At 58.6% G+C, this 12941-nt stretch overlaps 2 protein-coding genes across 4 annotated transcripts in view; one reads left to right on the top strand and one right to left on the bottom strand.

Annotated features, from left to right (window-relative positions):
* Positions 1-1085: 1085 nt before the first annotated feature.
* Positions 1086-9302, top strand: SH2D7 (SH2 domain containing 7). The gene is made up of 5 exons (XM_076004681.1): positions 1086-1261; positions 2659-2748; positions 6286-6451; positions 6727-6936; positions 8511-9302. The coding sequence occupies exons 1-5, from the start codon at positions 1086-1088 to the stop codon at positions 9300-9302; spliced, it is 1434 nt and encodes a 477-aa protein (XP_075860796.1).
* The window catches only part of CIB2 (calcium and integrin binding family member 2), a 23028-nt gene continuing 17865 nt past the window's right edge, over positions 7779-12941 (bottom strand). For all 3 annotated transcript variants that reach the window (XM_012738384.3, XM_012738386.3, XM_012738385.3), the window contains one exon: positions 7779-12820. In XM_012738384.3, coding sequence (XP_012593838.2) covers positions 12799-12820 — 22 coding nt within the window. In that variant the 3' untranslated portion in view covers positions 7779-12798. The remainder of the gene's footprint in view (positions 12821-12941) is intronic.

The following is a 12941-nucleotide window of genomic DNA, read 5'->3' as shown; positions in this document are numbered from 1 at the left end:
GACATAAGCAACACACTTCGGCTGTCACTGTCCTTCATCACCCCATCTAGTTGCAGGAAAATAAGCTCAGGGCTCCCACTGAATCTGCACTGTGGCGAGTTGTATGATTATTTCATTAGACATCACAATGTGATAATAGTAGAACTAAAGTGCACAATAAATGTAATGCACTTGAATCGTCCCCAAACCTTCCCCTCCACCCCCGGTCTGTGGCAAATTTGTCTTTCATGAAACCAGTCCCTGGTGCCAAAAAAGTTGGGGACGGCTGCTCTTGGGGCCCACCTGCTCCAGAGCCCCCCTCTGTTGCCGCCACACGAACTTCTGGCTCTTCTTCGGAATCTGCACAAAGTCCTGCCGGTAGTCTTGCGTTCCCTCTGCTGATGGCACCTGTGTCCCCAGGCCCCTGCTTGGCTTCCTCTTCCGTTGTTCCCTGACCCTCTGGGCAAGGCTGAGCCAACCCCAGCCCTCTATCCGAATGATGCCCCCATGTGCCGTCTTTCTCCTCTCCCTTTTCCTTGGAGTGTTTATTACGACGGACGCTCTAGTCCACACGTGTATGTGTTTGCTGTCTTCTCCCTCCCTGGAATGTGTGCACCATGCGGGCAAAGTCACTGCTGCAGGCCCAGGGCCGGAGTCACACGGCCCTCGGCAGGCACCCAATGCCTCTTGAGTGTCGGGGGCATCAGTCCGCATGGAACATCTCCCCCAAACACAAACAGCCTCCATGAGGGAAGGCTGCATAGACTCTAAACCCACCGCTTTGCTGGCGGATGGTGTTGTGGGCGTTAGCCAGGATCTGGTCTCAGCTGACAAAGTCGTGTGGGGGGAAGAGGCCAAACCCAGCGAGGCAGCTCCACTGCTGGTGGGAAGCCAGGGCCCTCCCCTGCCCTCTCAGGCCACTGTGGCGACCCTCCCCCCGTCTCCCGCCAGCCAAGGTGCCCGGCCCAAAGTGGCAGAGAGGGAGCAGCCCAGCCCGGAGGTGACAGCGAGGCTGTGTGCCGGGCAGCGGGGTGGGGCCTGGGCTCAGGCAAATGAGCCGAGCACACACATATAGAGGCCGCTGCTCCCCGCCCAGTGCTGGCGGGATGGAGGGCAGCCTCAGGCTGCCCGGCCCGGGGAGGGGGCCCGCGAGGGTGGGGGACAGCCGCGGCCTGGCGGAGCTGCAGGAGCTGGCCCTGGCGTGGTTCATGGAGACTCAGGCCCCCTTCATCCTGCAGGATGGCGCGCTGCCCGCCTGGTTCCATGGATTCATCACCCGCAAGTAAGGCTGCCCATCCACGAGCCCTGCGTGGCCCGTGGCCCCTTGGGGCTGAGGAAATGGCCCGGGGACTGTAAATCTGAGTGATCACTGTCCTTTCCCTGGCTGGGCAGGGCCCGGGCGGCGGTGGGCGGGAAACAGGCTGAGGAGTGCCGAGTCCTCTGGTGGCGGCTCCTAAAGGCTGGGCAGGGTGGGGAGGGCGACGGCCCCACTCTGATACCAGCCACGGGGGACGGGGCTGCCAGCCTGCCAGACGACGGAAAGAGGGCTAGGCCCTGACTTGCAAGTGACCTGGGGACTCTATCAGTCACCATGCAAACTGCAGCACTGTTAATAACGAAAGGCTGTCTCAGGCGAACCTGGACGGTTATCCTGGGAGTAAAGGCCAAGATACGGGATTGGGTTTCTGATCTGGCTGGATCTCCACGCTGCCAAAGCGCTAGGTGAAGGAATGACAAATGCAGCCAGCGGTCACGCCCTGCACAGCACCTGCTGAGAGCCAGGGCCAGCTCTGCGAGCACTGGCGTGTGGGCTGCACAGGCCTGCGTCCAGAAGGGCCTCAGGCTTGGCGTCGTGCTCTGCAATCACTGCCTTGGGATTCTTGATAATTTCTGAACAAGGGGCCCACGCTTGTGTTTAGCACCAGGCCCTGCGAATTATGTGACTGGTCTTGCATACAGCAAGCGCTCAGTAAGTATTTGGCAAGTAAGTAGGTGAGGGAATGTGTATCTGGCCTGTGTACTGCCAAACCAGAAGACAGCTGGAATTTCCCACATGCCTCCAAAATACTTGGCACCGTGTAGATACCCTCAGCTGCCTGGGTTGAAAGGGACCTGCGGTGGCGTGAGTCCCTGTGAGCTGCTGCTTGACCAGGCTTCAGACACAGCAGCGGCTCCTCCCTGCAAAAGCCCTTGTTGGTGTAGACCCTGCACAAGTGTCCACCGGGGTTCTGAGGGAGGGCCCCACCAAAAACTCTCCAGCTGTGGACTGGCTACACAGCCGTCCAGATGGAGAGTAGTGGCCGAGGGCAGTGGCTGGCGTGCCCGCTCGTGAGCCTGCTGTGGGGGGTGGGGTGCTTGTGGCCTTAGGACCCCAACTCAGCCCCAGACTGAAACTTGTTCGTTTGGGCCCAGACAGACCACAGACCAGCCCCAAAAGGTCACAGACTCCACCGAAGGGCTGAGAGTCTCCTGTACAGGGTCGGAGGCCTGGGCCCGGACAGACCACAGACCAGCCCTGAAAGGCCACAGACTCCACCGAAGGGCTGAGAGTCTCCTGTAGAGGGTCGGAGGCCTGGGCCCCCGGGCATGGCCTGCAGAGACTCTGGGGCAGGCCTAAGTCAGCCTGCTCCTGCTGCGGTCAGGGCTCAGGCCCCAGCTGACAGTGTGTCCTGTGCCCAGGCAGACGGAGCAGCTGCTCAGGGACAAAGCTCTTGGTTCCTTCCTCATCCGCCTCAGTGACCGGGCTGTTGGCTACATCTTGTCCTACAGGTAAGAGGGGAGCCCTCTGCGAGGGGGCAGGTGGGCTCAGGCTCCCAGAACCGGCCGTTCAGGTTAGCAGAGCTCCCGCCAGCCCACCCCAGGCTCTCCCTGCCCAGCTCCCGCTGTCCCACATGCGTCTGCCACGTGCAGCAGACACGTCCCGAGTGGCACTGGCCCTACGCCAGAGACGCAGCCATGGCTTCACAGGGGTGAGTGGGGTTGGGGTGGGGGGGCATCCTCCCAGTTGGAGGCTGGGGAAGACTGCACAGAGGTGAACTTCGAGCCAGGATAGAAGGAAGAATATAATTTCCTAGGCAGAAAGGAGGGCGTGTTGGAGGTTAGGAGGGCACTTCTGGTAGACAGACTGCACATGGAAGTACAGGGGCGTGGAGGGCAGGGGGTTGGGGTAGCTGCCAGTCGCTGGGTGAAGCAGATGCGTGGTTGCCATGGAGGGTGCCTGCAGGGGAGGGCGGGGCAGGTCCGGGATGGCCTTGGATGGATGGCCGTCCAAGGACCACGAAGGGTGATCTGGGCAGGCTGACATTTTGCAAGACCCTTCAGGAAGCCTAGGGAGAGAGGCTGGAGGTCAGAGGCTGGAGGTGAGGCTGGAGTGAGATGAGGAGGTCTGGACTAGGGCAGGGCGGGGGATAGAGGGGAGGAGACCTGTGACCAAGACCAAGGCAGAGACGATGTCAGGTGCCATCGGGAGAGCAGGTGGGGTGGGGAAGGCAGAGGAAGGGAGATGGCTCCCCTAAGTGGGGAGGGAGCCCGGGGCTCCAGACGAAGCTTCAAAGGCTTTAGGTTCTGATCCCAAACCATCTCCTTCTCAGACTGTCCCATTTCAAATCTTGACCTTGAGCAAGTTACTTTCCTTCTGTTCCTTCATTTTCTCATCTGAAAAATGGGAATATTATAGTACTTATTTCATAGATTGTTGAAAGGAATTCAAACTATGTTCATAGGAATGTATCAGCCGATATATTTTAAAGTGCTTGGCACACAAAGACCAAATAAATGTTGGTCATTGATAAAATATTTTTGATCTACAGGCCATGTGCCAGGAACTTCGCAATATACTAACTCAGCAGTTTTCAAATATCTTTTCAGCTTCAGGGTTTTGGGGATATTTTTTGTTTTTGTTGTTTTGTTTTTTTCCAAGATGAGATTTTTTTTTTTTTTTTGAGACAGAGTCTCACTTTGTTGTCCAGGCTAGAGTGAGTGCCGTGGCGTCAGCCTAGCTCACAGCAACCTCAAACTCCTGGGCCCAAGTGATCCTACTGCCTCAGCCTCCCGAGTAGCTGGGACTACAGGCATGTGCCACCATGCCCAGCTAATTTTTTACATATATATATCAGTTGGCCAATTAATTTCTTTCTATTTATAGTAGAGACGGGGGTCTTGCTCTTGCTCAGGCTGGTTTTGAACTCCTGACCTCGAGCAATCCGCCCGCCTCGGCCTCCCAGAGAGCTAGGATTACAGGCGTGAGCCACCGCGCCCGGCCCCAAGATGAGATCTTATAAGCAGAATGCCACCTTATAAAAGAGACCAAAATGGGGCTGCTGAAAGACATGCAGAAAGACAGGTGGAACAGGCCGGGCGCGGTGGCTCACGCCTGTAATCCTAGCACTCTGGGAGGCCGAGGCGGGCGGATTGCTCAAGGTCAGGAGTTCAAAACCAACCTGAGCGAGACCCCGTCTCTACCATAAAAATAGAAAGAAATTAATTGGCCAACTAATATATATATATATATATAAAATCAGCCGGGCATGGTGGCTTGTGCCTGTAGTCCCAGCTACTCGGGAGGCTGAGGCAGGAGGATCACTTGAGCCCAGGAGTTTGAGGTTGCTGTGAGCTAGGCTGACGCCACGGTACTCACTCTAGCCTAGGCAAGAAAGCGAGACTCTGTCTCAAAAAAAAAAAAAAAAAAAAGAAAGACAGGTGGAACAGAATAGAGCCCAAAAACAGTCCCACAGGTTTGGTGTCTGATGTACAACAGAGGCAGTACTGCAGTTCTGCGGGGAAGAGGACTGTTTTTCAATAATTGGTGTGGGAGTAATCAGATCTCCAGTTGGGAAAAAATGACCACTACTTCACACCATACACAAAAATGAATTAATTCTAGAGGGATCATAGATCCAAGAGAGAAAAGCGAAAACAAAAATTTCTAGAAGAAAACAGAAAAACATTTTTGTAGGTGAATGAAAGTATCTTTGAAAATGGGATAGGTGAAGGTTGCTTAAACAGAACACAAAAAGAACCAATCATGAAAGAAAAGATTGATAAATTTGATTTCCTTAAAATGAAAAATTTTTGTTATCCAAAGATAACATTAACATGCCTGTAATCCTAGCACTTTGGGAGGCCTGAGGCAGGAGGATCGCTTGAGGCCAGGAGTTTAAGAATAGCCCAAGCAATACTTTGGATGATAGAATGTGGAAAAAAAAAAAAGAATAGCCCAAGCAAGAACAATACCCCGTATCTACAAAAAATAGAAGTTAGCCAGATGTGGTGGCACACACCTGTAGTCACAGCCATTTGGGAGGCTGAGGCAGGAGGATCACTTGAGCCCAGGAGCCTGAGGTTACAGTGAGCTGTGTTGACGCCACTGTACTCTAGCCCAGATTATAGAGTGTGACCCTGTCTTACAAAAAAAAAAAAAAAAAAAAAAAGGACACCCTTAAGAGAAGGATAAATGAGAAAAAGTGAAACTAATTATATGTGGACATGACTTGGTCTCAGAGATGCAATGTTGAGTCAAAGAAGCTGGACACAGAGGAGAAATGGTATGTAATTTCATTGACATGAAGCTCCCCAATGAGCAGAGCTGATCTGCGGTGACAGGGACGAGGACGGTGGGCTCCTTTGCAGGGTATGGGCAGGACGGGGCACAGGGGTTTTCTGGGGGCTGGAAAGGCTTCACATCTTGATCCGAGTGGTGGTTACATGGAAGGGCTCATACGTGGGAATTCATCAGGTTGCACACGTATGGTGTGTGCACTTCACTGCGTGTAAGTTATTCTTATAGAAAAAGGGAAAATGAAGAGGGTGGGACCTTACAGGCTGAAGTGGGGGTGGGAGCTGGAACTCCGTCCTTTCAGCAGGTGGGGGTTGGGGTTAGGCTGTTTGAATCCCGTTTTTATTTTAAATGTTGATATTTTGTTCATCATGTTTTTTTCTGGATTCATCTTGATTTTCTGAAATATCACATTAGTCATCTTGATGTCTTTTGGTGCCCCTTTAAATTTCACGCCCAAGAGGACTGCCTCACTCGCCTCACCCTAGTCCTGGCCCGGCCCTCCCTGACCCCACAGAGCAGGGTTAGACACCTTCTGCAACCCCAGGGCCCCTGGTCTGAAAACCTCTCCCCAAGCTTCCCGAGGAACACATCACGGCTCCAGGTGGGACGGGGTGGCCCTGGGTCGGGCGAGTCTGCCCGGGATCTAGTGCCGAGACCCCTTTTCTACACCTAGGCACAGAGCTTGGACCCGGACCAAGGCGGGGCTGCCGGTGGCCAGCAGCCCCAGACCACGCGTGCTTGTGTTGCAGGGGACGTGACCGCTGCCGGCACTTCGTCATCAACCAGCTCCCAAACCGGCGCTACTTCCTCTCGGGGGACACCTGTGCCCACGGCTCTCTGGCCGAGCTCGTGTGCCACTACCAGGAGACGCGGCTGGAGCCCTTCGGGGAGACGCTGGCTGCCGCCTGCCCCCGGGTAGGCGCCTCGCCCCCCCTTGAGGGGGTGGGCAGGGTGCCCCGGGCTTGGGTGTCCGTCCCCTGCGCACACACCTTTTCCTGCCGTCCCTGTTTAGTCACCCTGGGGCACTCTGTGGGGTCCCAGTCCCTGTTGGACAGGGGAAACCGTGGCAGCTCTCACCCAAGGGCAGGGACCTGGCGGGAACGTCTTGGGCAGGAGACATTCTCTGGCAGGCGGCTGGAGGCCATCTGGGGGCGTATGACCACACGCCTGCTGTGTCCTGCTGCCCGCAGCCAGAGGACGACAATCTCTATGACGCCATCACGCTGGGCCTCCACCAGACCAGGCTGGGCCTGGAAAACCCGCCCGCCACGGCGCCCCCTGCAGGGGTCTCGGACAGGGCCGCTGGCCCCCACTGCTCTGCAAAGCCCCAGGTCTCCTTTGTCCACACACGGAGGGGCCTGGACGTGAACCCCTGGAACTCTGAGGAGCACCGTGTGGAGGTGAGGAGGACCTGGGCCGCTCGGAGCCAGGGCTGCTGGACTGCTGGGGAGCGAACCTGGCTGGGGCTGTGCTGGCGGCTCCCTGCAGGCCGCAGAGCGTGAGCCCGGCCCGGAGAGATGCGGGCCCAGCCTGGGGTCGCCCTGCGGTCAGGTGGTATGGCACAAGCCTTAGCTTGGCCATTTTCTAGCCATGTGGCTTTGGGAGAGTCATGTGATCTCTCTGAGCCTCAATTTACCCTTCCTGAGGTTCTGTGAGCATTGAATAAGAAAATCAATATGAAATGCCTGAAAATCCCTTGGTAAACTGTAGAGTGGGGTGCCCGTGAGTCAATACTTTATTCTTCCCACAGCACCCTGTGGGAAGGACTTGAGAGATTTTTCTTACCTGTATTGGATCACAGCATACCAAGGGCTTCTCCTCATATTTAGAATAAAATCTAAAATCTTCACCAGGGTCCACGAGAGTCTCACCAGTTGCCCTGCTACCTCTCCCCCTCCCTCACTCTTCTCTGGCCTCATTGGCCTTCTAGGTCTTCTTTGAACACGGCAAGCTCATTCCCACCACAGGGCCTTTGCTCTGGCTGTACCCTCTGCCTGGACTGCGTGGCCCACACTCTCATTGTGTTCTGTCTTCTTTTTTTTTTTTTTTTTTTGAGACAGAGTCTCACTTTGTTGCCTAGGGTAGAGTGAGTGCCATGGCGTCAGCCTAGCTCACAGCAACCTCAAACTCCTGGGCTCAGGCGATCCTCCTGTCTCAGCCTCCCAAGTAGCTGGGACTACAGGCATGTGCCACCATGCCCGGCTAATTTTTTTTGTATATATATTTTTAATTGTCCAATTAATTTCTTTCTATTTTTAGTAGAGACGGGGTCTTGCTCAGGCTGGTTTTGAACTCCTGACCTCGAGCAATCCGCCCGCCTCGGCCTCCCAGAGTGCTAGGATTACAGGCGTGAGCCACCGCGCCCGGCCCTGTGTTCTGTCTTCTTAATGTCATCTCCTCAGGAAGGCCTGCCTAGACCACAGGAAAACCCCCTTCCCACTGTCGTCCTCTCGTCCATCACCTGTTGTGTCCTTCGTAGGCCTGATGCTACGTCATTCTGTGGCACAGTATTGACAGTCGATCCCGGAGCACGTCAAACCGTGTCACAGATGTGGCAGAGCAGTACGGTGCCCCTCCCAGATCAGACGGTAGACTCTGAGCGAGGGTCTCGCTCACCACTGGCACAGTTAGCGCTCGCTAAGTATCTGCTGCATGAATACACAAGTGTTGGGCTTGGGGTGGCCATTCTGACGAGGGATGGGGCAGTGAGTGGGCGGGCTCAGTAGGGCAGGTGAGCTTGGGTGGGAGGTAGGCTGGTGGGCCAAGGCCTTGAATGCCAAGGTAAAGCTCGTACTCAGAGTCCTAGAGCGTGACTGTTCGTGGGGACCCCGAATGTCCTGCATCCAACCCGTGCACATACAGTAGGTAAACTGTGGCCAAGCAAGGGGACCTCAGCTCGGCCGAGAGAGCTGTTTACCTGCGGGCATCTTAGCAACGGTGTGCTCTTTAAGGGTTCTCTTTGTCCATCTCCCAGGCCCCCATGGCAGTGCCCCCCCTCCCAGAGAGGAAGGCCTCCCTCTTGGACATGTCTCTCCAAGGCTCCGGTGACATCGTCTACGCAGAGCTGAGGAAGACGAAGCAGGCGCGGCCAGACCTGGGCACAGAGGTGTCCGGCACGCACGGGCCCGTTCCAGCTGGCGGCCGGGCCTGCTCCCCAGGCAGGGAGGCCCAGAGGCGACTCTCAGATGGAGACCAGAATAGGCCTGATGGCCCAGGGCCTGTCCTCTCTGGAGTGAGCCCAGACCGGGGCCCTCCTGGGTCTCCCAGTTCCCGGGGGTTCCTTGAGCCCCCCAGTTCTGATGCCCTGGGACCCCCGACTGTTGCCTGGAGGCAGGGGTTTCTGAAGCAGAGCCAAGGGGCTCAGCCCTGCCCCCAGAGCAGCTTTGCAGAGGCCTATGAACTGGTCAGGACAGCAGGCCGCCTCCCAGAGGCCGGCAGCACGCCAGACCAAGGAGGCAGCACCTATGAGCAGATCCCAGTCTGCTGGGGGGCCCCAACCAGGCCCCCACATCCTGGGTCCAGTCCCACATATAGCGAACTGTCGGAGCCCACCGACTGTGGCTACGAGAGGATCTCGGGGACCGCAGGGCTCCCAGAGCCTGGGAACACTTATGAGCAGATCCCGGTGGCCAAGAGCAAGGACCCTACACGGACACAAAAGGTGAGCAGGGCTGTGGTGGGCAGCCGCCGGCCCCTAGGGGCACCTAGTGGTGGGAGGGGCTGGTGGCTCTCAGGAATGGGCAGGCAGGTCCCCACCACTGCCTAGAAGTGCCCAGAAACTTCCAGCCCTAACACGCGCCCGGAGGAGGTGGTGGCGGCAGAGGCGGCCGCTGGATTTGGGGGGGGGAAGACGGGGCTTCCCACCCCTCCGGGGGCATTCGCTGCAGCAGGCCTGGGCTGCTTCCCCTCCTCTCAGCACTGCAGGGGGCTCAGAGCCACCGAGGGGGAGCGAGGCCCTCAGTCCTAGGTATGGCTAAGCCGCTCTCTAGCCTTGTGGCTTTGGGCAAGGCAGTTTTCTCCCAGTTTCTCTGACGAGGGTTGCCAGATTTAGCAAGCTGAAATATAGACATCTAAATAACTTTGAATTCCAGATGAACAACACTTTTTAGCGTGTCTCAAATACTGACATTATTCCTTGTTTATCTGAAATTCAAATTTAACTGGGCATCTATATTCTTATTTGGTACCTCAACCCAGGACCTCCACTTCCTCACCTGTAAAATGTGCTAGTGCCCTGGTGTGTCCAGGGTGGCTGCCCGGAGGGTAACGCCGAACACCCTCCCACGCTCTGGACACAGCCCAGAGATGGCTGTTGGCGCAGAGCGTCATTTCTGGGGATTTCTGACGAGGAGGGGAAGAGGGGTGGCAGAGGGAGGTGATCAGGGTGGGGCTGGCCCAGGGCTCGCGGGAGGCGGAGGAGCCCTGCGGAGCCCTCAGTCCCAGCCACACTCTGCCCGCTCCTGGAGTCCAGGAGACCAGAGTCCCCTCCCGGCGGGCACAGACCATCTCGGGCACACGCAGACCTCTGTGGCCGCTGCGCCTCCCTCGGGCAGGGCTGTGCCTGCACCTCGAGTGCGGCAGCCTCCGAGACCCTGGCTGTCCCGAGGCCACAGACCCGGGCAGCGGACAGGCCTCAGAAGACACATCGCTCCTCTGTTCTTCCTGCTGCTGTCCCACACCCTCTCCCGCCTTGGCGGTGTGGCCCACGCCCACCCTGCCGGGGACACCCTGCACTCCGGGGCCCTCGCTGGCTGTGGGGGAGACCAGGGCACTCCAGGGGGTGGGGGCTCGTCCTCATCGTCCACCCCTCTGCGCTCCTCCCTCCCCTTCCTCTCCTCAGCTGGAAGAGGGCAAACCCTTCAGCCAGACGTAGGGGGCTGAGGGTGGGATTTCAGGCCGGTGGGAGCGACCATCAGTATCCCGGTCTGGCCTCGGGCTCCCGACCCCACGATGGCCCCGTGAGCCTGGGTCCTGCGGCCCTGTGCAGGGACGCCGGGCCCAGCGTCTTCTCCCTCCTTGCAGCCTGACAAGCTCCGGAGGCTCTTCTTCACAGACAGGAAGCACAAATTCTGAGGAGGGCCCGGTGTCTAGCAGCCTGCCAGTGGGTTTCCTGGCACCCAGGCCATGGCAGGGTTACTGCGAAGCCCGAAGGCACCCCTGGACCCTCAGCCAACCAGCCTGCCACGGAGCCAGGCTGAGATGCAGCCCCGGCGCCTGCCTGGAGGTGGCCTTCCAACCGCCTGCTTCTCCTGGCTGTGTCCTGCTTCCCTGGTGCCTCCCATCCGTGCAGATGAGGAAATCAAGGCCGGAGAGGAGTGGGGACCAGCCGAGGGCAGGGGTCAGCACCCCATTTCCCAGATGAGCACGCTGAGGCCCAGGCTGACTAGTTGGGCCTCCCTGAACACTTTCTGAGCATGCGGAAGGCCTTGTGCTAGGACAGACATTCTCCTAACTGGCTGAGTGACATCATGCGATTGCTATTGAGAACAAAACCAGCTTCCCTCCTTGTGGCCTCATCAGCAGAAAGGAGGGTGGACCACGAGCTACATCCTCTGCTCCTGCCCCACGGGGATTGGAGCAAGAAGCCAGGAAGTGGCAGCGCAGGCCCAGCCTCTGACCCTGGGGCAGGCCGGGCTCCCGGGGACTGGCCCCTCAGTTCTTCTCTGCCCCCAGCCTCCGTCCCCGCTCACTGTGCCAGCTGGGCAGATCCTAAGGGGCATCCAGCCCAGCCCCCTTATGTTGCAGAAGAGGAAACTGAGGCCCAGAGAGGAGCAGCAACTTGTCTGGGGCCACACAGCTGGTCAGGGCCTGAGCGGACACCCTAGTGAGGTGGCTCAGGCCAGGCTGGCGGCCCGGGGTGACTGCTGGGCCACATCTGGAGCCAGCCAGTGGGTACATGGTGGCCGTCCCCGTCACCAGGCCACTCTCATCTGCCCTCTGCCTCTGGCTTCCCTGGCCTTTAGGGGAGGCTCTCAGACCCTGCCCACAAGACCCAGCCCCAGCCCCAGCCCGGGGTGGCCCTGCCCTCCAAGAGCCCTCGGGGCCTCGCCCAGGCCTCTGCTCCTGCCCCTCGGGTCACGCTGGCTCTTCCCAGTCTCCTTCCCTCAGGACTGCCCTGTCTTCGCCCACACGACCCCGCCCCGCAAGGCTGAGCGGTCGGCCTGCTGCCCCTGCCCAGCGCCCCAGGCTCAGGAGGCAGAACACAGAACTGACCACCCCAGAGAGCACCACAGGCGCCTCCTCCCCGCCTGGCCCCAGCAGAGTTGGCTCCGGTCACAGCCACCCCTCGTGGGCACCAGCGATGCGGCTTCTCCCGCCGAAACAAGAGTCCTCCCTTCCCAGGACTGAGAGGACTGAGAGCAGAGCGCCCAGCCCTGGCCTGACGCGCGGCCCACACCGTGTAAGCGCTGACCTCAGCCCCTGTGGTCACAGGGACATGGAAACAATCCCGCCGGCGTCCTCGGTGGGGCTTGCTGGAAGATTCGGGGCAGGGATGTGTCTTCCTCCCACAGACGCCGCCCTGGAATCCAAGTCAGTGCTTGCAGCGCAGCAAAGCTCAGTCCCAAGAGGTGACACGCCCGTGTGGGTTCAAGGACCGGGCACAGGTCCCAGTGCCGGATATTGTCTAATGTCTGCAGACACGGAATGTGTGGGGACACGGAAGTGTTTTACTGCCAGGAGTTCACAGATCTGTGGACAGCACACACCAGTGAAGAGTCCACGGCACTGGGGAGGGTGGGCGGGTGGCGTTCATGACCGCGATGCAGACAGGGACAGAGCCCTGCGTCCACTGCGCACACGGCTTCACATCGTGAAGGGGGTGGGGACGGGGACACAGGTGGGGGGTGAGGGGCGCCGTCCAGCCTCGAGTTGTGGGAGAGGATTGCATAGCTTGTTGACCCTGCTCTGCCCTGGGCGACTGCGGCGTCTGCCTGGCACCTGGACGGGCCAGACCCCACCACCTCCTGCTAGGGTTTCTGCCGTCCCTTCTGGGGACATTTCCAGATGGGGAGAGGACCAGGGCATGGGCGAGGTGGGGCAGGCCTGTGGAAGAGCTGTGGGTCCTGGGGCTGGACCATGGGGAGCCCTGAGGAGGGTCCTACTCCTCACACCCCTTCCCTGGTTAAGGTTTTTGCTGAAAGGGCCACAGGAAACGTGAACCCGAGGCCATAGCTCCCTTCCTGGAGAGCCTGGAGGCCGCACCCGCGTCGGCAGCATGGCTGGATGGGTGGGCTTCCGGGCCTGCAGCCTCAGCAGTGTTCTCAGATCCGGATGTGGAATGTGCTGGAAAGAGAGAAAGGGCAAGAGAGGGTGAGGGGCGCTGGGCTGGGCAGGTGAAGGCTCCCAGGGAAAGCAAACCAAGCCCCTGGGCCAGCCTGGACCGGCCTCGGGGAACCCTGCACAG

Source organism: Microcebus murinus, chromosome 7, assembly GCF_040939455.1.
Source record: "Microcebus murinus isolate Inina chromosome 7, M.murinus_Inina_mat1.0, whole genome shotgun sequence".
NCBI lineage: Eukaryota > Metazoa > Chordata > Mammalia > Primates > Cheirogaleidae > Microcebus > Microcebus murinus.
Note: the sequence above shows the minus strand (reverse complement) of the source record. Positions and strands in the feature narration are given on the sequence as shown.

Coding starts and splice junctions, on each gene's coding strand:
- SH2D7 (XM_076004681.1), top strand. CDS start 1,086: ATGGAGGGCAGCCTCAGGCTGCCCGGCCCGGGGAGGGGGCCCGCGAGG. Junction 1,262..2,658: donor CATGGATTCATCACCCGCAA/GTAAGGCTGCCC, acceptor TCCTGTGCCCAG/GCAGACGGAGCAGCTGCTCA. Junction 6,937..8,510: donor CTGAGGAGCACCGTGTGGAG/GTGAGGAGGACC, acceptor TCCATCTCCCAG/GCCCCCATGGCAGTGCCCCC.